This window comes from Jaculus jaculus, chromosome 2 (assembly GCF_020740685.1).
Source record: "Jaculus jaculus isolate mJacJac1 chromosome 2, mJacJac1.mat.Y.cur, whole genome shotgun sequence".
NCBI lineage: Eukaryota > Metazoa > Chordata > Mammalia > Rodentia > Dipodidae > Jaculus > Jaculus jaculus.
The window spans coordinates 155,891,437-155,917,076 of record NC_059103.1 but is presented as its reverse complement, the minus strand read 5'-3'; the positions used below and the strand labels follow the sequence as shown (position 1 = coordinate 155,917,076).

The following is a 25,640-nucleotide window of genomic DNA, read 5'->3' as shown; positions in this document are numbered from 1 at the left end:
ATGGCAGAAGTATAACAACTTTTCTGCCCTCCCCGTGCACTGTATTAAAAGTGTCACTCCATAAGAAGTGTACAAAAATTCACTTTAAAAGGAAATATGCACTTTTATTAACCTGATGAAATATCAAAATAATAAGAACCACTTTTTCAAGAATCCTATTGTTCTAGAAATGAATTTAACTTTTTGAAAATGTTTTATGTATTTATTCATTTGACAGAAAGAGAACGACAGAGACAGAGAGAATGAGCACAACAGGGCTTCCAACCACTGCAAACAAACGCCAGACACATGGGCTATCTTGTGCACTTGGCTTATGTGGGGTCTGGGGAATTGAACCTGTGTCCTTGGGCTTTGCAGGCAAGTGCCTTAACCACTAAACCACCTCTCCAGCCCATGAATTTAGATTTCTTATCAATACTATTGAGAAACTTGATAATGTCTGTCTATGATAATGTGGAATTTTCAGTATCTTCTGAGGTCTATGTTTCTGGCCATGTTTTGACGAAGGCTGAGGCAGATACATGTCATACTTTCAATACACACCACACAATGTTTACTACTTGAATATCCGCTCAAGAAAATGATACCCATAAACAAGAAGTCTAGAAAAACAATGGTAGCATGGATTTCTTAGTTTAATTTTGATTGCTCCAATCCAGTTTGGGGTGACACACTGGTGACAGAGCTCAGTAGAATGAGGCTCTCACTCTGCGGCCCTTCAGGGGTTGTGGTGGACGATAGTTGCTCAATAGAAAAGCCGCAGGTTCCCCCTCGGCTGTGCACAGGAGGCTGCGGAATCTGGCCAGCTGTTGAAGAAAAAAGTAGGCAGAACTGAGCAGAGACAGTCACACCCATGCTAATGAGCTATGCAGAAAAATTAAGCAACTAAAAAGATTGCAACATAAATTTTGTAAGTTAATCGATCACACATCATAAAGAATTATTCTGTTAAGAGTGTCCTCAGTATATTAACACCTATGGTTTCAAAATTAAGTAAATATGCATTTTTCATTTGAAGATCAATGTAGTAAAAGTAGAGAAATCAAAAAACAGTTTTTCATAGGCACTCTCCACCTGACAGGTTTTATTACAAAAAGGGTGTTCGGGTAAATATGCTATTCTGAAACTTGATTTTTCCACTTAATAATATGCCATAGGTATTTTTGCCTATCAATAAATATAAATTGATACAAGTACTTTCAATTGCTAGAAAGCTCAATTGTAAATGTGTTTTATGAAATAATTCTTTGGTGGTTCAACATTTCTTATTAGAATTTAGCACAGCCCTACAGTTGTGAAATAAAGATTGCATAAATTACCTGAATAACTCTAACCACTCAGATGCTCCCCAAAATTACACTGGCAATTAACACAAATTTTGCCCTTTGTTTTGCTTTTTGCTATGCTATTCGAAAGAGAGGCCTGATCTTCTAAACTCTTTTCAGTCACCTCACTGCAGAGCTTCATCAGTTGGGCTTCTTCATTGCCATTTACCCGAGACCTGGAATACCTCTTATCCAGTACTAGCCGTGACAGGAGGCAGTGGTGAAAGAGTCCATCGTTACCACAGTAGTTTATCAGCAAGATAACAGAGACAGGACCACGTAGAACACAGAGCAGCTCTGAATGATGAGACACTAGGCCGCAGCTTACTACTAGTCCTTTGCATTTGAGTAGATACCCATAGCCTAAACCAGATGAGACTTAAGAGAAAGAATCTCTGGTGAAATTCAGTGGCGGAGACTAACAAAGTCTCACCCTCAGTAGACACTTGGCCCTCTGCAGCTCACGATAACCGCAGTCTGTGTAAAGGGGACAAGTTGAGGTGGTGGTGCCAAAAAATGGAGAATCCTACATCAGCACTCTAGTCTATAAGCCTCCCAAACACAGTGTGCCTTCCCTTGATGCCACAATTGCTCTGAAGACCTGGCTTTGGTTTCTGTATATGTGCATGCACATATACACAGATGTGTACCTGCACACACGTGCACACTCACACATGCATGCACACCATTCACCTCCTCTGGTAGGTAAACATGGTTCCCTACCTTTGCCTTCCTTTAGGCTCACCAGTTTAAAGGTGAATTCCCCTTTAAGACATTGTATGACCAGCTTGCTCATTTGGTAAGTTGCTAAACATGCCTTGATCACACACCATCCCTTTAGGACTCTCCCCATCACTTGTCCCAGCTAGGTAGACCTGCCAACCTCTACTCATAATGGTAAATTCTTTTTGGCTCCACGTCCTCCCTAGCTGGTTGTGACGTCTTACTCCTCCTGTAGCCATAGGCTCATTCAGGTAGCAAACCTCACTATGGCTCACTCAGCACCCACCTATTCCTGGCAGGAGTGTCTGTAGATTAGCCTAGAAGCTGAGGTAGGTGTGACCTGTTCAGCTGGTTTTCTTGACTCTACTACTGAGGTTGTCATGCCTTTGTGTAGCAACCACAGAAAGATGAAATCCTTTTTGCCAAAGTCCTAAGTAATTTTATGTCACGCTTGTACATAACCATCTTTAATAGCTCTCCATTGCCTGCCAAAGTTGAGTAACAAATAAAAACATGTTCTCTTTGAGAACATAGAGATTCAGACACTGCACTAAATGCTTGACACTATATTATATGATTTAATCCCCAACATAATCCTAGCAATAATGTACTGTTACTCCATCTCACAGATGAGGCTCTGGAGAGACAGTTGAGTGACTTAACCAATGAGCTAGCTTACATATAAGCCATGAACTAGCCACAGAAGTAAACTGCATCTCTATTTTTATCATTTTCTTCTAATCTCTTTTTACTTTTTGATTATGGGAACATTAATTAACCACCATGAGTACATCACCTGACTTCAACCACCAGCACATATTCAATTCTCCATCCATATTTCTGCCCAAGCTAGGTAACTATGAACAAATTCTGGTTGTGTAATTTCCAAGTAAATGGTTCAAAATGTATTTCTAAAATACATGTAATAGGCACCCAAAATAAACTTTTCACCATGGTGTCTCAGCCTTAGATCACTACCATGTCACTGACCTTCCTAGATCTTTCTAGTTCTGTTATGTTGATTCACGGGTACCACTGGTTGTGAAGGTGGTTCTTTAAAATTCACATCTGTGCACCTTACACTGTGCACTATAATTTTTAATACAGCCAGAGGACCCACACTTGGATAAGCTCCCCCAAGAGGAGACTGGACACATGCAACACACAGCAGGCCAGTGGAATGACAGTCATGAGAGTAACCAACTGCTGCTCTGAGTGGATTTGGAGCCTGCTCCACAGAAAGGAAAGGAGTTTATACCTGGCACTGAAAACCCAGTCAAAAGCCTGTGGGCTGTAAAGTGATCGGCCCTACCTGGGAAGCTACAACTGTTTCTTGGCTAAATGGAAATGTTGTACTCATACAATTGCCTTCTAAATATTTGTGTTTATGCTCATAGTCTACTGCTTCTCTCACTTTTGGTCTAAGAAGCTTCTTTTTTTTAGATAGAGGTACCTACTATGGAGACTCAAGGCACATCAAAGTCCTATGAAGAGTTAAGTGCTAAGCACCAAACGAAGCATGTCTATCGCATCTGCCAAGGCTCAAGGGGCACTGAAGAAGAGGGGTCAGAAAGAGCACTTTGGAATGCTGTCTTCTCTCATTACCTGTCCAATATTGGGCCCATCAACACATCATTATAGATGAAGGAGCATGGAGAAAAAGATAGATAAATGAAAAACAGAAAAAAAAAGAAGAGAGATTCGTTAGAAAGGAGCTCAGTGGAAGGAGTTTGGGGGTAGAACAAATCAAGTAAAATGGGGGGGATGATGATAAAATATATTATGTACATGTATAAAAATTTCTAATTAGGGCTGGAGAGAGGGCTTAGCGGTTAAGTGCTTGCCTGTGAAGCCTAAGGACCCCGGTTCAAGGCTCGGTTCCCCAGGCCCCACGTTAGCCAGATGCACCAGGGGCGCACACGTCTGGAGTTCGTTTGCAGTGGCTGGAAGCCCTGGCGCACACATTCTCTCTCTCTCCCTCTATCTGTCTTTCTCTCTGTGTCTGTCGCTCTCAAATAAATAAATAAATAAATAATTTTTTAAATTTCCAATTAAAAAGTTAAAAAATGAAATGAGTAAAACTTAAAAATATTCTACTAAGACATCAAATATAAAAGCCTATTTTTTTAACCAGTCCGGGTGGCCAAAAGCACATAATCTCAACTACTCAGGAGGCTAAGGAATATCACAAGTTCAAAGCCTGTCTGCATTACCAAGTGAGTGTAAGAAATTTTTTCAATGTTGCCTGAGCCTTGAAGAGGATGTACAGCCTGAGCAACTTAGAAAGAATCTAACTCACAATAAAAAATAAAGATGGGGCTCAAGAGATGGCTTAGCAGTTAAGCACTTGTCTGTGAAGCCTAAAGGACCCCGGTTCGAGGCTCGATTCCCCAGGACCCACATTAGCCAGATACACAAGGAGACGCACGCATCTGGAGTTCGTTTGCAGTGGCTGGAGGCTCTGGCATGCCCATTCTCTCTCTCTCTCTCTTTATCTGCCTTTCTCTCTGTGTCTGTCACTCTCAAATAAATAAATAAATAAATGAACAAAAAAATTAAAAAGTAGATAAAGATGTCTGGGGTTATAGCTCAGTAGTAAAGTGGTTGCTTAGTAAGTGTTAAATCCTATGTTAATCCCTTGTATAGTATTTAAAACAAAATAAAACTATTTGTTGTATGATTCATTGAAATAAAATTCTAAATATAGCATGCAGGTGGTTGCTTATAGAAGATTACAAAAGGAAGAGAAGTCTACTATATGCCCAGAAAACTTTCTGGTCAACAAATCTATTCTGTATCCTGGTTGCCGTAGTTGTATGGTTGTATATACCAAAAGCAGCAACTACGTGTTTAAAATTTGTGAGCACTAGAATATGCAAGTAGGGATGGAGGGATTGCTTAATGGTTAAGGCGTTTGCCTGCAAAGTCAAAGGATCCAGGTTTGATTCCCCAGAACCCACATTAGCCAGATGCACAAGGGGGCGCACGCATCTGGAGTTCATTTGCAGTGGCTGGAGGCCCTGGCATCATGCCCATTCTTTCTCTCTCTCTCTCTCTCTCTCTCTCTCTCTCTCTCTCTCCCCCCCCCTTCTCTGTCAAATAAATAAATAAATAAAAATAAATATATTTTAGAATATGCAAATAATGTTATAAGTGAAAGTGGCTTAAGGAAGAGTAGAATCAAAACCAAGTATTTTGCTCATTATTTTTACTTAGAAACAGTATTTTTTTATCATTTTTATTGAGAATTTTAGTAGATGAGCATATTGCAAATTGGTCATATTCTTCCTAGGTTAGACTCTTGTAAAATAGTTTTATTTGTTTATTAAAGAGGGAATGAGAATGGGCACACCAGGGCCTCCTGACAGTACATACATACACTACATACACTAGACACATGCACCATTTTGTGCTTCTGGCTTCACATGGGTACTAAGGAATCAAAACCAGTCCAACAGGCTTTGCAAGGAAGCATCTTTAACTCCAGCCCCATTGACTTATACTCTTATGTCCCTTCTCCCTGTCCCCATTCTGGGTTCCTCCTCAGTGGAGTAATCACTGTGAGGCCATGAATGCACCAGCCTCTGTGGGGCAGGGGAACAGCGGACAATGCCTCAGATTACACCTTCTCACCCTATGGCTTTTACATTCTTGCTGCCCCATCTTCTGCAATGCTCCCTGAGCCCTGAGGGCAGGTACATTGAATTTCAGCAGTTGACTAAATTAATTCCGATGCTTTAAGTCACCCCCAAAAGAAACCTCACAGGAAAAATCGACCCTTAAAAAAAAACGATTATCAAAAGCATTTTTTCTGCTCACTGGCATGCAGCACAATTGAGGATTTAGGACTCACTAAATGACACACAGAAGAAAAAAAAAAAGGATCTGATGGAGTGACCTGGTTGGAATCTGGAAGAGAGTCAGCCCCAGTTAGCTCATCTAGTGCCAGAGGTGCTACAGGAATGGCTGGGGGAAAATGACCAACATCTGTCTAAGCAACTCATGGTCAAAGCTACTCAGCAGCAAACAACCTGACATGATGCTCACACAGGTGCAATAGTGGTACACAGCCATGATGGGTAACCAACTGCTCGTGATTTAGCTAATGGATCCACTCAGTAGAATGGAACCCATAGCTGGAGCTGGGAAACAAAGTCAGAACCACATCAAAAAAATGAGTCTGCTCTCCATTATCAAGCTTCCACCAATCGTGGGTTACAAGAGGGCCTACACCTATTAAATTCTCTCTAAAAAAAAAATGTGGTTATCCCATTTATCTGGTGCTAACTTCACTCTCACTTGCAGAATTTGCTTCCCTTTTTCAGATGGACACAGATCCTGAGGAGAGACTCAGCCAACCCATCACACCTCACCAGGGCCCAAGCTGAAACCAAGAGTAACTGGGGAAATGAGCAAGAGTGCTGCTTTCTTGGTGAACCTGGTACCAGCACAAGGGTAAAGGAGATAGACACACTCAACTCCTACCAAACCAGATATTCAGAGACACAGAGGCTTGCAAGGCCTCATCACTGAAGTACACCTAAAATGAACCCATCATGGCTCAGGGAAATTTGTGGAAGAGGGGCGGAAAGAATATTAGACCCATCCGTTGGGTCATTATGCACAGAGACATTGCCTCTTACCCGTAAGTGATGGCTAATCCCACAATGCACAACCCACATTTCCCTGAGGAGGAGAGAGGACAGAGAGGAGGCTAATGATGGTACCAACATAGCTGTATATACTCTGTGTAGATAACTAACAAAATAAATAAATAAAATAAAAAGCAGCAATCCCAACCAAAAAGAAAATTTATGTGGAGCTGGAGAGATGGCTTGGTGATTAAGGCGTTTGCCTATAAAGCCAAAGGATCCCAGTTCAATTCTTCAGGACCCATGTAATCCAGATGCACAAGTGAGTACATGTGTCTGGAATTTGTTTACAGTGGCTGGAAGCCCTGATGCACCCATTCATATTCCCTCTCTCTCTCTCTCCCTCCCTGTCTCCCTCCCTCCCTCCCTCCTCCCTTCCTTCTTCCCTCTCTCCCTCTTTTTCAAATAAATAAATAAAATATTTTTTAAAAACTTAAAACTAATGGATCTGAACCAAGAAAAAGAAATGAAAAATATTTAATTTTCCCTTTAGGTCAAAAATTGACTTAAGGGCTGCCTGGACCCTATGAGATTGCTGAAGAAGCAGGCCTCTTGCTCTACCTTCCTGGTTGAGTGGCCCCTGGGTCCCCTACTCCCCAGTCCTCTGTTCTGAATGGTGCCCACACAGAGAGAGTTGGCCAGGTCTCCCAGCTCCCTCCTCACTTCCCAGTTCCCTAGTCCCAGTTTCCCTTCTGCTGGCTTTAGGCTGCCTGGATCTGTAAGCTTGCTGTTGAAGAAAACCTTTCTCTCCACATTCCTAGATGAATGGCCTCTGGGTCCCCTACTCTGGAATCCTCTGCTGCTGAGAGTGTGTGCATACAGTGAGTAGGGCAGAGCTCCTGGTTCATTCCCCACCTTCCAATTCCCTGGTCCCTGTACCCTTGATCCTGGCTTGGGGCAGCCTGGTCCCTGTGTGTGGGCTGCAGAAGCAGGACTTTTGCTTGGGCTTCTTGATTGACTGGCCACTGGATACCAAAATCCCCATTTCCTTGAGCCAGAGGGTGCATGGACCACTGTAGGAACTGGCCTCTTGCCCATGGTTCTCCAGCTTCCCAGCTCCTGTTTCCCCAACCTGTGATCTCCCTGTACCAAAGAGTATGGACAAGTGGAATGCATAGGCCAGAGCTCCCAGTTCCCCAGGTTACCTTTGATGCACCTGCAATCTCCACAATCTGCACATCTGTGGTTATAACCCCATCCTGCACCAGTGTACCAATCTGGTTCACATTTAAAACAGAACACCCCCTGTAGATACTACAAGTACAAAAACTTGCTTCCTCCCCAACAGAATAATGCATTTCTCCAAGACAGATAGACCACAACACAAAAAAAGGCAATGAAAATCAGAAAACTAAAAAACAAAAAAAAGGAAAAAGAAAATCAGAAAACTGAGAGATCTCCACCAAGGATGCCCAGTCCCACAGTGAGCTCCTATAATGAAATCACAGATCAAAAGAAATTTAATCCCAGAATGAAAACACAACAACCAATGAGACCCTGATCAAAAGAACTGCTTGTGGTGGTTTGATTCAGGTGTCCCCCATAAACTTAGGTGTTCTGAATGCTAGGTTCCCAGCTGATGAATATTTGGGAATTAATGCCTCCTGGAGGGAGTGTATTGTTGGGGGCGGGCTTATGGGCTTTATAGCCAGTTTCCCCATGCCAGTGTTTGGCACACCCTTCTGTTGCTGTGTTCCATCTTATGTTGGCCAGGGGGTGATGTCCACGCTCTGCTCATGCCATCGTTTTCCCCTGCCATCGTGGAGCTTCCCCTCGAGCCTGTAAGCCAAAATAAATCTCTTTTTCCCAGAAGCTGCTCTTGGTTGGGTGATTTCTAAAGCAATGCAAACCGGACTGCAACAGTAAAGTGGTACCGAGGAGTGGGATTGCTGCTAGGCACCTGACTATGTGGCTTCGGCCTTTTGGAGCTGATTTTCAAGAGGAATATGGAAGGAGTTGAAACCTTGGCCTAAGAGATGCTTTGCAGTGCTGTAAGTACAGCTTGATGGACTAATCTGGTCTGAGCTGCAAGACCTGAATGCAGTAAGAACTATGGACTGTGAGATTTGGCTTATGAGGGCAAGAAAGAGCTTTGCTTGGACTGGGCTAGCAGTTTGTGTAAGAAGCTTGCTCTTGTGCCCGTGTCCTGAGAAGTTGTGCAGGGTTGCTTTGCGTAGAAATGAACTGGTGTGAGCAGAGGAATATGGCACAGAAAGAAAAATCTTTGGTTGAACTGTTGCCTATTCAGCTGCAACTAAGTGATTACAACCTTTGAGACTGGGCTAGCTGACCTGAAATGGGGCAACAGGAAAAATGTAGACTCTTTTGAAGGGGCCTGAGTGCTCAAGGAGTGTTCTGTTCTTCAAAGTCTGCTTTATTCCCCCCTGGATTAACAAATTGGCACCCTACCTGGTATCATGGAATATAAGAAATGCTGGAAAGACGGTCATTGAGTTTGCAACACGGTCTTGTGTTTTGGAAATGGCCATGGGCAGTGTGAAGCAGGTTTGCTGGTTGCCTGCATGGAGACCCCATGAGGCCATGCAGATGAATCGTGGATTGCAATGGAGACCCAGTGGAGATGCCGGGACCATGAGATGGCTGCCAAGGAGCTGCTGGCCCCGATGACGTTTCCCAGGACTATGAGTAGCCTAGCTGGAGGGGCAAAACTGGAATGCCAGAGACTTGTTGCTGGTTAGAATTATCGGACTTGAAGATTTGTCACTGGCTAGAGTTGCTGTACTTGAAGCTACAGAATTTGATGTTTGTCCTGGTTGTTTTCAATCTTGTATTGGTTGAATGTTTCTTTGCTATGCCCAATGCCATCTTTTGCAGTGTGAGTATTTATTCTGTGCCATTATGGGGTTTTTTTTTGAGGTTATTTTTTGGTATTAGGGCTCAGTTAAAAGATCTTGGACTATGGGGATGTATGAACATCATTGGGATTGATAAAAACTATGGGGACTTTTAAAGTCAGACTGGAAGCATTGTATTTTACATCATGTATGGATATCAGTTTATGGGGGCCAGGGGCGGAATGTGGTGGTTTGATTCAGGTGTCCCCCATAAACCTAGGTGTTCTGAATGCTAGGTTCCCAGCTGATGGATATTTGGGAATTAATGCCTCCTTGAGGGAGTGTATTGATGGGGGCGGGCTTATGGGCTTTATAGCCAGTTTCCCCATGCCAGTGTTTGGCACACCCTCCTGTTGCTGTGCTCCATCTTATGTTGGCCAGGGGGTGATGTCCACCCTCTGCTCATGCCATCGTTTTCCCCTGCCATCGTGAAGCTTCCCCTCAAGCCTATAAGCCAAAATAAACCTCTTTTTCCCAGGAGCTACTCTTGGTTGGGTGATTTCTACCAGCAATGCGAACCGGACTGCAACAGAGGCCAAAAATTTTGCTAAGTTTAAAAAAAAAAAAAAATCATGTGAACAGAATATGAGGGAATTCTGTTGGATATCCTAAAATGACCAAACATCCAGGTCATTGGTATACCAGGAGAGAACATCCAGCCCAGAGACATAGAAAACATAGTCAACAAAATTATTGAAGAAAATTTTCTAAAACTCTCAAAAGAGAGGCCCCTCCAGATACAAGAATCTCACAGAACACCAAACAGATAGGACCGAAGACATTCTCCAAGACACATCATAGTTAAAACCCTTAACAATGAAAACAAAGAGAGAGTGCTAAAAGCAGCAAGAGAGAAACAATTTACTGCATACAAAGGCAATCCCATCAGAGTTACATCAGATTTCTCAATGGAAACCCTGAAAGCCAGAAGGACCTGGAATGGAAAGTCTAAAAAAACTATGGCTTCCAATCCAAGCTACTGTGCCCAGAGAAAGTATACCTCGTCGTACGTGGTGAAAAGAGAACTTTCCATGAAAAAAAGTCAACTCTTATGATTACATAAACATAAAACCAAATTATAACTGTGAGCATTCCATACAAAACAGTCAAACAGCCAATCTCAAGAGCCAACAGGAAGAAGAGCACAATAACCAAAACTAGAACAGACTCAAAAAAGTAAAACACAAGAAGGCACCAATCCCCACAAAGCACCCCATCATGGCTCGGGTTAAATCTAACCTCACAGTTATAACCTTAAATATTAACAGACACAAGTCAACATAGTGGATCAGAAAAATGGACCTTTGTATCTGCTGTCTTCAAGAAACCCACCTCACCACTAATGAAAAACACCTCCTCAGGGTAAAAGGATGGAAGATAATATTTCAAGCAAATGGAAATAAGAAACAAGCAGGTGTTACTACATTACTATCTGATAAAATAGACTATAAATCAAAAATAATCAAAAAGAACAAGAAGGCCACTTCTAGCTCATCAAGGGTACAATCCAACATGAGGACATCACAATCATAAATCTATATGTGCCAAACACAGGTGCACCATAGTTTATAAAACAAAACCTACTTGAAAACAAAACAGAAATAAATACCAATACCATCATATTTTGGGACTTCAATATTCCACTATCATTAATAGACAGATAATCCAAGCAGAAAATCAACAGGGAAATAATAGAGCTCAACAACACCATAGATCAAGTAGACCTAACGGACATCTACAGAACTTTCTGCCCAATTCAATAGAATATATAAACATTCTTCTCGGCAGCCCACTGAGCCTTCTCTAAAATAGACCATGTATTAGGCCATAAAGCATGACTCCATAAATTCAGGAAAATTGAAGGAACTTCCTGCATCATCTTAAATTACAATGCTTTAAAGGTAGAAATTAACAGACACATCAAGAACTCCACCAGCTCCCGGAGACTGAACAACACACTTTTAAATAATGAATGTGTGGAGGATGAATTTTTTTAAAAAACGTAAAATTCCTAGAACTGAATGATAATGAAAACACAACTTTTCAAAACTTATGGGACATAATGAAGGCAGTCCTAAGAGGAAAAGTCATAGGGCTAAATGTCTTCATAACAAAGACAGAGAGATTCCAAATTAATAACCTAGCCATCCACTGCAAGGTGTTGGAAAAACAAGATGAATCCAACCCTAAGAGCTCCAGATGAAAAGAAATAACCAAGGTCAGAGCAGAAATTCATGAATTAGAAATTAAGAAAACAATTTTTTTAAATCAATGTAATGATGAATAGCTGGATCTTTGAAACAATAAAAAGGACTGATAAACCCCTGGCCAATTTGATCAAGCATAAAAAGAAAAGTTCCAAATCAACAAAATCAGAAATCAAAAAGGAGAGGCCACTACATACATCAATGAAATTAAAAGAATCATCAGGACATACTTCCCAAATCCATAAAATCAGATAATCTGGAAGAAATGGATGAATTCCTAGCCATATAACACCTACCAAACATAATCTCAGAGAAGATTAATCCCCCAAAGAAGCTTATCAAATCCATTGAGATTAAAAACAAAACAAAATCTCTCCCCACAAAAAAAGTACAGGACTAGATGGCTTCTGAGCTGAATTCTATCAGAACTTCATTGAGGAACTGAAACCAATTTTTTCTCAAACTGTTTCACATAATCAGAGAATAGGGGATCCTCCCCATCTCCTTTAATACCTAATACCAAGACCAGACAAAGATACAACAAGAAAGGAAAACTTTAGGCTTATATCCCTCATAAATTTAGATGCAGAGATCAAGAACACAATCCTGGCAAACTGAGTTCAACAACATATCAAAAGCATTACCCACCTTGATTAAGTAGGCTTCATCCCAGGTATGCAGGGATGGTTCATCATACAGAAATCAGACAATGTAATACACCACATAAATAAACTTAATCACAAGAACCACATAATCATCTCAATTGATGCAGAGAAGACCTTTGACAAAACACAATACCACTTCATGATCAAAATTCTGGAAAGAATAGGCATGGAGTGTTCCATATCTCAACACAATTAAGGCAATATATAAAGCATGTAAAGCCCAAATAATACCTAATGGGGAAAGACTGGAGGAATTTCCATTGAAATTGGGGAAAAGACAGGGGTGCCCACTCTCATCACTACACTTCAACAAAGTACCAGAAATCTAGCCCAAGCAATAAGACAGGAAAAAGAAAGAAAAAGTATACAAATTGGAAAGGAAGAAGTCAAGTTAGCCCTATTTGCAGATGACATAATCCTATATATATGTGACTCAAAAGTCTCTATCTCAAAACTTCTAAAGGTGGTTAATTCCTTCAGTGAAGTGGCAGGACACAAAATCAATACACAAAAATCAGTAGCCTTTCTACAAGCAAAGGACATATATACAGAGAAAAATCATTTTCAACAGCAACAGAAAAATTAAATACCTTGGAATAACACTTAACCAAGGATATCAAAGACCTATATTAGGAAAAAAAAAATACAAGAAAGAGCTGGGGAGATGGCTTAGTGAGGCACTTGCCTGTAAAGCAAGGACCTAGGTTCAATTTGCCAGGACACACATAAGCCAGATGCACAAGGTGGAGCATGAGTTCATTTGTACCACTTGGAAGCCTTGGTGAGCCCATTCTCTCTCTCTCTGCCTGTCTCTCTCTCTTCCTTATCTCTCTCTGTCAAATAAATTTAAAAAAATTTTATAAAAACACAAGAAAGAAATCAAGGAGGACTTGAGAAGATGGAAAGACATCCCATGCTCCTGGATGTGTAAAGTTAATATTGTGAAAATGTGCCGGGCGTGGTGGCACATGCCTTTAATCCCAGCACTTGAGGGGCAGAGGTAGGAGGATCACCATGAGTTCGAGGCCACCCTGAGACTACATAGTGAATTCCAGGTCAGCCTGAGCTAGAGTGAGACCCTACCTCAAGAAAAAAAAAAAAAAAATTTATATATATATAATATATATATATATATATATATATAATGACAATTCTGCCAAAAGCAATATACAGATTTAATGCAATACCAATAAAAATTCCAGCATCATTCATTGAAAAATGATCTCAAAATTCAAAGAAACACATCTGCAGGTATCACCATATTCAATCTAAAGCTGTATTACACAGCCATAGTAAAAATAAAAAATAAATAAATAAAATAAAATAAAAAACTATGGTATTGGCATAAGAACAGAAACATAGACCCCTGGAACAGAATTGAAGACTCAAACATTATGTCAAGTAACTACAGCTACTTTTCACAAGGGTGCCAATAACTTAGACTGGAGAAAACACTATCTTCAACAAATGGTGCTAGACAAATTGGATAACAATATGTAGAAAAATGAAACTATATAGTCAGGCTGAGTAAAATACTTTTGTCTACACACCCTGAATATCACGATAAAAAGTTTGAAAACATTTTCACCCATAACTGAAACACCAAAATCTTGATCAATGGATGAGAGTTCACATAGCCCACTAAAGTTTACAACACGAAGAGTAACCAATTGTTTTCATAACATGGGATTATTAGAATCAAACAATTTGAAAGTCTGTCCTTGAAGGACTAATAGAAAAGTATGTTCTAATCTTTGAATGAGGACTCTGTATTCTTTAATTCCCATTACCACGCAATGGAAGTTATATTTTGAAGTTCGCACATGAAAGAAGACCTGAGAATGTATCCCCAAAAGCATGAGCTTTAAATACAAGACTGCCATATTAAACTTTTTGTTGACATTATTCCCAGGGAAGGCTATGAAAGTGCTGGCTATACACTTTCCCATTTGTCTAAATATGGATTGCTCAGGAAATGAGGCTATTAGAAGTATTTTTAATTAGTTGGGCCAGCTTGTAAAATTATGCCACATTTAAAATTAAAGTAGGATATAATTTCCTATATTGTGATTTCCCCTTTAATAAATCAGATATGAGGAAGAAAGACAAACTTCGCATCTTAGTACCAGTTACCCAATTGATTTTATTTTTCTTTCCAAAACCCAAACTCACTCATTTGAGTCATGTTTATCTCCTTAGCAGTTTAAGGAACAATCTGACGAATTTTGTGGTTTTAAGATTATCTTATCTTAAAGTGCCAGTGTTAAAATAGTGGTCTTGTAATTTTACATGCTTTTGTGATAGAGTGCTGTTTTGTTATATAATTTTGACTTGTATTCTTTCCATGTGAATTTGCTTATGTAATTTCAGGAGGAATACTGAACATCTGAGTCCTGGATGATACTAATAAACTAATAATTGCAGAGGTTTTAAATACTAGTTAAAAAAGAAAAAGAAAAATGGAACTAGACCCACTCATCTCACCACACACAAAAATCAAGTCCAAATGGATTAAAGACCTCAATATAAGACTTGAAGCTCTTCTACTGGAAGAAAAAAAAAAATAGGAAGAACTTTCTATGATATAACAATGGGTAAAGACTTCCTGAACAAAACCCCAGTAGCCCAGGAAATTAGACAATCACTCAACTAATGGGATCTCATGAAGATAAAAAGCTTTCTCATAGACAAATATATTATAAGGAGAGCCAATAGATTACCCACTGAATTGGAGCAAAGTTTGACCAACTATACCACTGACAGAGGCCTAATATCTAGACTCTACAAGAACTCAAAAAAAACTAAACAATAAAAAATCAACCAACCCACTCCAAAAATAGGGCAGAGAACTGAATCAGGAGTTCTCAAAGGAAGAAATTCAAATGGCTAACACACACTTAAGAAAATGTTCAACATCCCTGACCATTTCAGAAATGCAAATTAAAACAGTTGTTAAGATTCCACCTTACTCCAGTAAGGATGGCAATCATCAAGAAATCAAACAATTACAAATGTTGGCAAGGATGTGGGGAAAGAGGAACCTTCATCCACTGTTGGCAGGAATGAAAACTTGTACAACCACTATGGAAATCAATATGGAGATTCCTGACAAGCATGCATACAGAGTTACCAACAGACCCAGTTATTCACTTACTGGACATTTATTGCAAATGCTCCATGCTGCACTGCAGAGATTTTGCTCAACCGTGTTTGCAGCTGTTCAATTCATTTTAGCTATGAACTAGAATCAAACCAGAAACCCATCACTGAATGAATGGGTAACAAAGTTGTGGTACATTTACACAATGGAATTCTACTCAGCAGTAAGGAAAAAAAAAAGATATAATGAAATTTGTAGAAAACTGGACCTACTTGGAACAGATCGTTCTAAGTGAACTCACCCAATCACAGAAGGACAAATGCCACATAGTCTCACTTATCTGTGGTTACTAACCAGCTGGAGTTGCTGACACACCTGATAGGCAACTCAAGGCCCAGACAATGGGAATGGAAGAGTTTGGGAGAAGAAAAAAGGGGAGCCTGGGGGAAAACAAACAAAAAACTAAATCTAAAATGAACTGGTACCATAGAAACCTTTTTCCTTGGAAATAGACTAAAAGATATAACCATGAACAGAAGTAAGGGGGAGCACCTGAAAAGAAGGGCCCTGGAGAGGCCTAAGCTTAACAGAATGTTTTGTTTTGTTTTGGTTGTTGTTTTGTCTCTGGCCTGTAACTACCAGAACCAGAAATCAGCTGCTACCTACAATGAGCTGTTGGAGAGACCTACAAGGTCCCCAAAATAAGACAGGCTTCTATCAAAGCACTTGATTAGCTGTTTAAGGCAAAAGGTAAGACTCTATTGCTAAAGACACCATATGCTGTGGACACTGAGCATGAAGAGACCTGGTTGGAATCTGGAAGACAGCCAATCCCCAGACAGTTAGCCCATGTAGCACTAGAAAGCTACTGGGGTAAAGTGGCCAACAACAGTCTGAGCAACCAGAGGTCTAAGCATCTCAGAAGCAAATACTCCTACAGGATGTACACGCCAGTGCAATAGTTGTACACAGCCTTGGTAGATGACCAATAGTCTTCTGATCTGCTAAGAGGTCCACTCGGTGTAAAGGAACCCTAAATTAATAATGTTTATCCCATTTGAACTATGCTGACTTCACTCTCCATTGGAGAATCTGTTCTTTTTCAGAAGGCAGCAAGACCAGAGGAGATAAACTACCTCTCACACTTCAGCCCAGCCACAGCTGAAACCACAGAGGAAATGGAAAAACAGCAAGAGTGCTGCTTCCATGCTGAACCTGATAGTCAGCACCAGGGTGAAGGAGACAGACCCTGATACTCAACACCTACTAAAGCAGAGATCCAGAGGCTCCTAAGAGCTCATCACTGAAGTAGACTTAAAACTCACCTGCCACAGCTCAGGGAATTTTATGGAAGAGGGAACAGAAAGACTGTAAGAGCCACAGGTTGAGACAGCATGACCAGAGGCATTCCCTCCCCTCAAAGAATAACTGACTACTGCTCCCACAACACATAATGTCCAGGGAATACCTACAACCCCACTGAGGAGGGTCCTCAGTGAAATGGGGGCAGGGACAAGGGAAAAGAAGGTACCAACACATGATGTATCCATACAAAATATGTTGTTAATAAGAATAGTAAAATTGACTTAGCAAGAAACAGCAATAGAAATCCCTAGGGCAGGGGGAAAAAACAATCTGACACCAAGGTAAGAGGGTTTCCTCTTCAGATTTCATAGCACTGTATGATGGAGGTAAAAAGTAAAGACAACGATACTTCTCTGTGACCTTCAAAAGAAAGAGCTGCTGAAACTGAGATTCAGAAGTAGCTTTCTGGAAAGTAACTCTAAAACACTGATGTAAGACATTTTGTCTTGATATAAAAGTTCTAAACAACAATTCTCCTAACCCACATGTTTTACAGCTTGATAGACTTTATATCTTAGAAAACATTTTAAATCTACAGAATTATTGCAAAAGGACTGTTGCCGATGTGTCACAGACTCAGTTTCCCCTTGTATTCACCTTAGGCAATATGATACACTTTCTATAGTTGATAATCAGATTAATATGACATCATTATTCAAAGCTCTTTCTTACCTAGATGTCTTTTGTGTCTAAGCTCCTTTCTTTTCTTAAGTTTTTTGAGGTAGGGTCTTACTCTAGCCCAGGCTGACCTGGAATTCACTATGTAGTCTCATGGTGGCCTCAAAGTCATAGCGGTCCTCCTACCTCTGCCTCCTGAGTGCTGGGATTAAGGGCCTGCACCACTATGCCCAGCAACTAAGGTCCTTTTCTGTTTCATGAAATAATATTATGCTAGTCATATGGTCTTCAGTGCTTTTAATGGTTACTCTCTCAGATATAATTTGCTTTTGGTGACCTTGAAATTTTGCAGGGAGAGTCTTGCTGGTTATGCATTTTATGGTACGTTCCTCAGTGGTGCTTTGTCTGATGCATTTTCTCATGGTTAGATTGAAATTACATTTTTCAAATATGTTATTCTTCCTTTTTTAAGGTTTAAAATCATCAAGGTAATTTGAATTACCACTAAATAACTTTTCCAATCTAGCTAAAATTAAAATGTCTGAAAGAGTTCCTGCTGTAGTAAACTGAAATTAATACTTCAAGGGGAATTATAAAGCCACAGGAGCTCGAAAATGAGGCTGTTCTTTCATCTATCCTGCTACATGAAGTCACACTAACAATATTAATTCAATGAGCCTCAAATTCAGCACAGCAGTGAAGCCCAGGTAAGATGGTCATAATTCTGAAACTTGTAGAGTAGCTTTTAGCAAGATTAACTTTATTCTTCTTAAGGAACTAAATTATATGTTTTAATAGGGTTATCTTCAAAATCACTCACAGATTGAAGAAAAAAACAAGAAAAAATATTTTCCAAATGGTTTTAAAGAATAAAGCTTTGAACTATGAAGGTAAACATAATCCCCTTATTATTGTTATTAACCACACTGAAGTCATAATTAACATTTCCCAGGTTGTTTAAATGTGGTAAAAGGGTATAAAAGTACAGTTTAGCATGTAAAGGGAAGAAAGACTCCAACAGAAGGCCCTTGTATTACTTTACTCATTGCTGTTACCAAATACCTGACCAGAAACTACTTCAGGGAGAGTTTACTCTGACTTCCAGATTTGAGGGAACACACTCAGTCAGGCTAAGTGAGGTGTGACAGCAGCAGAGGGGGCACCGGTCACGTGGTGGACACAGGCTGAAAGCAGAGGGGGCACCACGGGCTCTAAGCCACTCAACGTCCCGCTAAGAGGTAACTGGGCTGGCTGCCACTGCAGCAACACACACCCCAAGGGCGGTTATAAAAGTTTGACTGGAAGAGCTAACTGCTCCTCCCACGTCAGGACAGGCTGTCAATGGAAACACCACAAGGAGGGGAGGAATTCAAACCCATCCAATCAAGGCAGAAATTCTGACTCTTTTTTTTTTCTAAGATCTGATGCAGACTTAGTGTACTTGGGCTTTCCTGGTGACTTGTAGGTTAGGACAGACTTTTAGTCACCTTTTTTTTTTTTTTTTAATCTTTGAGTGCTTCTCTTTATTAATCTCCACCATTGCATATGTATCCCATCATTGTTTGTGTTTGTATATTGTTCAGTTGGATTTTAGGTTTGTTCAGCATTTTACTCTAGTTTGGGGGTTCTAACAGATGTTGAAATAACCCCTACCCAACTGACCATAGCTATAGCTCCTCTCGTTTCTGGCGGGCGCATACCTGTCACCCTCACCCTTTGCCCTTCAAGCTTCCCACCTGCAGAAGGGAATCCACTACACCAGTGAACACAGATTCCACTCTTCTGCTTTCCTTCCTCACTCCTCTAGCCCCTTGCCCCACAAACCTTCCTGTAGTCTTTTCGGCTACAGCGATCCATGCATCGTAACACCTGACCAAGCTGCCACCCTTAGATCCTGAGGTAACAGACATGGACCCCACTGCACAGTGTCACAGAGTGATACTCAGTGAACCCTCAGGCAGCAGTGTGGGGACCTCATCATTACCCTACTTCAAGGGCTATAGGCAACAGAGGCAAACTGCAAATGCCACAGTTGGGCACCATCAGAGTACCTCTGCCTCCAGTGATCCTCATCTTTGGGTCCCTATGGACCAGGATCCTATGTATTCATCTACGGTAGTGGACAGTCCCAGAGAATAGCACCATCCATCCTGCCACAATTCTAGAGGCTGTAGCTGATACCATCTCTCCTTCCAGGACATCTTCTTGGGGGTTTTGGCAGGATCCACCCTTGTGCCACCTTGGGACTGCGAGATGGGCAGCACACGGAAGCTCAGTCTCTCCGAAGGACCAAAGCCACCTCAGCGCCCAAACTCCCAACACAATGCAACCGAGATCCGCAGGCTCAGTACCACCTACCTGTTGCTTCTGGCTCACCTGTCACCACCCAGCCCACCTGTGCGAAGCATTGGTATACTCCCCACACAGCCACAGACCCTTCTGACTTCACACTCCCCACAGGAATGACTGGCTTTGGGGCTGCAGCTTCCCTTCAGCCTGCTACACCCCAGCACACCACACCCTCTTTCATGGGACCTGCAGCATCATGAGTGAAGCAGTACTGAGGGGACAGCCAGTACCACTTCTCTTGCCCCTCTCATCTTGAAGACACAGCAGGCATGTGCACAATTAGGGTGCCAGTTCACATTAGACCAGGGTACCTGGATCACCCATTGCCCTCCTTAATCTGACCACAGCAAGCCCAATTCATGCTTGTGGTCAGTGGCCACGACAAGATGCCGGCGGAAGCTTACAGGCTCACCTTCTCTCCTCACTATTGCCTCAACACCTCCCCCACCTATACTTGTCATTTCCTAGGACCTGTACTTTCCTTGGTACACATTTACTGCACTTTAAACTTTTAGTGGCTCTATTAAAATATAATTGAAGCACAATGAACTGCTAAGTGTTGATAGAATCAGATTCCCAAAAGCTGGTTATCAGAAAATGTGTCCCCATGCCCTGTGACAGGCTCTCCTTTCCACCTGCTCATCTTGTCTATTCATCCATATCTTTGCCATGGTGGACGTGGTATCATTTCTAGAAATGCAAATGAATTCCAACAATGTTGGCTCCTTGGGATGGCTGTTTCACCAAGCATAATTATTGTGACCATAATCCCCCTTGTTTTGCGTGTGTTACTAGCTTACTTTACTGAGTAGTATTTTGTGTGTACTATAATAATTTAATCATTGACATGTTGACAGTATTTATGTTATTGTTTTCAGTTATTAAAAGTTATACTGGGGGCGGGAAAGATGGCTTAGCGGTTAAACGCTTGCCTGTGAAGCCTAAGGACCCCAGTTCGAGGCTCGATTCCCCAGGACCCACATTAGCCAGATGCACAAGGGGGTGCACGCATCTGGAGTTCGTTTGCAGTGGCTAGAGGTCCTGGTGTGCCCATTCTCTCCCTCCCTTCCTCTCTCTCTCTCTCTCTCTCTCTCTCTACCTTTTCCTCTCTCTGTCTGTTGCTCTCAAATAAATAAAAATATTTTTGATAAAAAGACTGGGATCAGGAGACAGCTCCGTGGATAAGACTGCTTGCTGAGAAAGCATAAGGGCTGAGTGCCTGACTTACCCTGAGTTCAGCTCCCTGGTACCCACTTGGAAACATGAACATGTTAGAGGAAGACACCTGATACTATCCTGTGGACTCCCCACATGCATCCAGGGTACACACATCCACACACGTGTATATTTATCATAACACACGTACACATGCCACTCACACCATTCATACCAACACAATTAAAAAAATAACTCAAGTTTGTGATAATGTTCTTGTTCTTGAATACTGAATGGAGTGGCTTGGTTTTATGCTCAGTATAGGTTTACATTTTGAATAAAACTAAAGTGATTTACTACTAAAAAAAATAGTCTTATAATTTATCAGTTGAAAGAAAGAAGAGAGAGAGAAAGCAAGAAAGAAAAAAAAGAAAGAAAGGAGGGAGGAAAGAAAGAAAGAAGAAAGCAGAGGACCAAAAGGAAGTGAGGCCTGGCTCTAAAACCTCAAGGCCCACCCCCAGTTCCTTCCCCAAGTGTTCCCCTCCTACAGATTCCACAACCTTCACAAACAATGCCACCAACGGGGGACCCAGTATTCCAACACATGAGTCTACAGAGAATAGTTCACATTCAAACCACAACAGCCACAGAATCAATAACAGGCCATTTTTCTCATGATCAGGTAACAGAAAAACTCACAGAATTTTTCACAGCAATAAAGCCAAGGTTTTAAATATATATATATTTTTTTATTTATATTATTTATTTATAAGACATCCAAGAGGGCCTCCAGCCACTGCAAACAAACTCCAGATGCATGCATGACCTTGTGCATCTGACTTACGTGGTCACTGGGAAATCAAACCTGGGTTCTTAGGCTTCTCTGACAAGCACTTTAACTGCTAGGGCATCTCTCCAACCCAAGCCATGGGTTTTATCTAGATTTTAATAAAGTGTTTTAATGATTGGGTACTAAATTATTATTTTTTTGTAATCTTAAACATAAGGTCAGTTAGAGTAAATACCCCTAACAAAGCTCAAAGCATGGGCTAGAGAGATGGTTCAGTGGTTAAAGATGCTTGTTTGCAAAGCCCAGTATTCTGGGTTCAATTCCCCAGAACCCATGTAAAACCATATGTATGGAGTGGCATGTGTCTGGAATTCATTTGTAGTGTCAGGAGGTATTCATAGGCACTCTTCTCTGTCACTTTAGTACCTATCTCTCTTTCAACTAACTATTTTTTTTAAGTTCAGAGCACACCAATTGAGGTGAGGTGGAGAATGTGCAGCTAGGCAGGTGGGCATGCCTGGAGTAGCAAAGAGTACTTTAAAAGGTACAAAAATTAGTAGACTGTGTTGCTTCTAAGACTGCAGTGGCTAATTTAAGAAGCTCAACAGAATTAAAAACAAAAGCCACTAAGAAGCACAACATTCCAGAACACAGTGGCACAGTTCAAAACCCTAAGCAGTTCTGAGCACCTAAGATTTCCTGGCCTACACTGACAGCTCAATAATCATGGAAGAGAAAAACAAAGATGTAAAGATGGAGCTCAAATGTGAAATCTACAAATGCCTTTCCAACAAAGGCATGGGAGGCTACAGCCTCTTAGCAATATCAAAAGCCCCTCAGGCAACACTATAAAAGTTTTGTCAACAAAAGCCAAAACAGGTCAACTTTTTAAACTAGTATTTTATTTATTTACTTGTGAAAGAGAGGCAAACCCAGAAAGAGTGAGTGTGGGCAGGCCAGAGCCTCCTGCCACTAAATATATGCCACTTTGTGTGTCTGGGTACTGGGGAATCTAAGCCAGAGCTCAGACTTTGTAAGCAAGTTCCTCTAACTGCTTAGTCATCTGAGGGTAGTTTGAATGTTCCCCCAACAGACTCAGGGGTTTTTATTAAAAAGCTTTGTCTTGCACCACCTGGCTGGAGGAGGTGTCTGTGGGGGCAGATCTGATTTCTAGCCTACAGTATGCAAAGTGAGCTCTGGGGCTCGCTCTGCTGGAGTGTGCTTGCTTTTGGTGGTTCTGGTGGTGGTTTTTCTCTCCCTACGTGGATCTGTGAAGGAAGGCCAGCCTCTTTCGCCATTATAGAACTTCCCCTGGATCCATACGCTTCAAATAAATCCCTTCCTCCCATAAACTGTGTCTGGCTTATGTTCATCCTACTAGCATGGAGCTGACTACAACACCATCAGCCCTGCTTCTGTTTTCAAACTGAACAAAAATACCTGACAAGTGTCATGTGATCTTGAAGGTAGAGCCACACAAACTTCCCTCTTCTAATGTTAGCAGGTGTGCTCATTTCTCAGGGGACAGGGGCTGGCACTGATCTCAATGATCTCTTCAAATGTGGTGGTTTGATTCAGATGTTCCCCATAAACCTAGGTGTTCTGAATGCTAGGTTCCCAGCTAATGGAGATTTGGGAATTAACGCCTCTTGGAGGTAGTGTATTGTTGGGGGCGGGCTTATGGGTGTTACAGCCAGTTTCCCCTTGCTAGTGTTTGGCACACTTCCCTGTGGCTATGGTCCACCTTATGTTGATCGGGGGTGATGTCCACCATCTGCTCATACCACTGTTTTCGCCTGCCATAGTGGAGTTTCACCTCAAGCCTTTAAGCCAAAATAAACCCCTTTTCCCCACAAGCTGCTCTTGATTGGGTTATTTCTGCCAGCAATGTGAACCTGACTGCCACATCAAACATCTCTGGAAGCAAAAGTCCAGGGACGAAGGACACAAAGGAGAGCATCCCCTTTCTGGAGGAGCTTCTCTCCTGGCTTTCCTCTCTGCCTGCATCCTGTATCTCTTCCTATATGCCTCCATCCTGTACCTCTGCCACTCTGCCTGCATCTGGTATCTCTTCCACTCCACTCCATTCTGCATCACTTCCTCTCTGCCCTCTCTGCCTCCACCCTGTACCTCTGCCTCGCGGCCTCCACCCTGCACCTCTGCCTCGCCGCCTCCACCCTGCACCTCTGCCTCGCCGCCTCCACCCTGCACCTCTGCCTCGCCGCCTCCACCCTGCACCTCTGCCTCGCCGCCTCCACCCTGCACCTCTGCCTCACAGCCTCCACCCTGCACCTCTGCCTCGCAGCCTCCACCCTGCACCTCTGCCTCACGGCCTCCACCCTGCACCTCTGCCTCGCCGCCTCCACCCTGCACCTCTGCCTCGCCGCCTCCACCCTGCACCTCTGCCTCGCCGCCTCCACCCTGCACCTCTGCCACTCCACCTCCATCCTGTATCTTTTCCTCTCTGTATTCATCATCTTAATATTTCAAACAAAAGGAAAGGAAATAACTAAGCTGGCAAAATGTTGTTTTCTTGACAAGGGAGGCTTAATGCACATTACTACATTTCTGAGAAGTGGGAAATAAAACATTCTCATAGAAGATCAAATAAGAAAAAGACCAAATCACACAATGTCCCCAGCATGGTAACAGAGGCCTGTAATCCCAGAACTTGGAAGGCTGAAGCAGGAAGACTCCAAATTCAAGGCCTGCAGGTGACAGAGAGAGGTCTATGGAAGGAGTGACACACGAGGCAGGGGAGGGAAGAGGGAGAAGCAAATCTCACCTATCCCTCTATCTAGTGAAGGAAAACCTAAGGCTTCAGAACATGCAAAAATAAGGGAAAGGTTTAAATACGATTCAAAGTTTCCTCCTAGAAAGGTCACAGGCAGCCTGGAAGAAGCGCTATACCTGCTGAGAGCTGATATTGATAGGCTGCTTCAAAACAATCCACGTGACGCTCTCGAGCAGCGGTGGAACTGTCAGAGAACCAGGGTATGTCCAGTACTCCCATGATGGCGGAAGCAGAGATAACGGGTCAAAATTTGTGAATCGAGTTTGTTTACCCTGAAAAAAACAGAGATTTCCCAGAGATTAAGAAGGGATAGCTTTACACATACACACACACACACACACACACACACACACACATATCCAATGAAATACTATGCAGTGTCCTTCTTTATTACTATAATATCTTAAAATAATTATCTACCTTAACCCAAAAATATCAGAAAAGTAGCTGATTATGTGGCCTTATTTAAGACCCATAAGAGGACCATGCATGCAGAACACACCTATAACCCTAGCAGTCAGGATGGGTTGGCAGAGGGCTCATAAATTCAAGGTTAGCCTGGGCTACATAGGGAGTTCCAGACTAGTCTGGGCTATATATGGAGACTCCCAACTCAAGAACAAAAACTGCATGATTGTTTGTATATAAGTGGTCTTAGAAGTATGTTATAATTTAGTGCTTATTCTATAAACTATAATATTTGAAATTAATTATGCATAAATAGATTAATGATTATTTTCGATAATGCTAGATTATACATTTCAAAAGAAACTTGCCTCCAAGCAGACAGGATATCCTATACCTAAGTAATAAGTCTTTAAAAGAAAAAATAATTCTGGAGAGGAGGAAGATGTTAATCAGCAAACAGCAGTTCATTTTACCTTTTCTTTAATGGAATCCAAAATGTCAGTAATCTTTTGCAGTTGGGGATTGTGTTCCCCAGTCTGAAAAGAATGGAATGTCAGAAGAAAAAGTTATCATAGCAAATCAAGTCTGAACCATCCTATTTCAGCCACAATTTTAAAATTATCTTCTAAAAGCT

General features: G+C 41.6%; 1 protein-coding gene across 2 annotated transcripts in view; it reads right to left on the bottom strand.

The window, feature by feature from the left end:
• Window positions 1–617: 617 nt before the first annotated feature.
• Window positions 618–25,640, bottom strand: part of Ca13 (carbonic anhydrase 13) — a 45,794-nt gene continuing 20,771 nt past the window's right edge. Inside the window, exons 5-7 of one of the 2 annotated variants that reach the window (XM_004656913.2) lie at window positions 25,480–25,542; window positions 24,715–24,870; window positions 618–806 (exon numbers count right to left, since the gene is read on the bottom strand). In XM_004656913.2, coding sequence (XP_004656970.1) covers window positions 687–806; window positions 24,715–24,870; window positions 25,480–25,542 — 339 coding nt within the window. In that variant the 3' untranslated portion in view covers window positions 618–686. The remainder of the gene's footprint in view (window positions 807–24,714; window positions 24,871–25,479; window positions 25,543–25,640) is intronic. The other variant, XM_045143766.1, reaches the window with a different exon arrangement.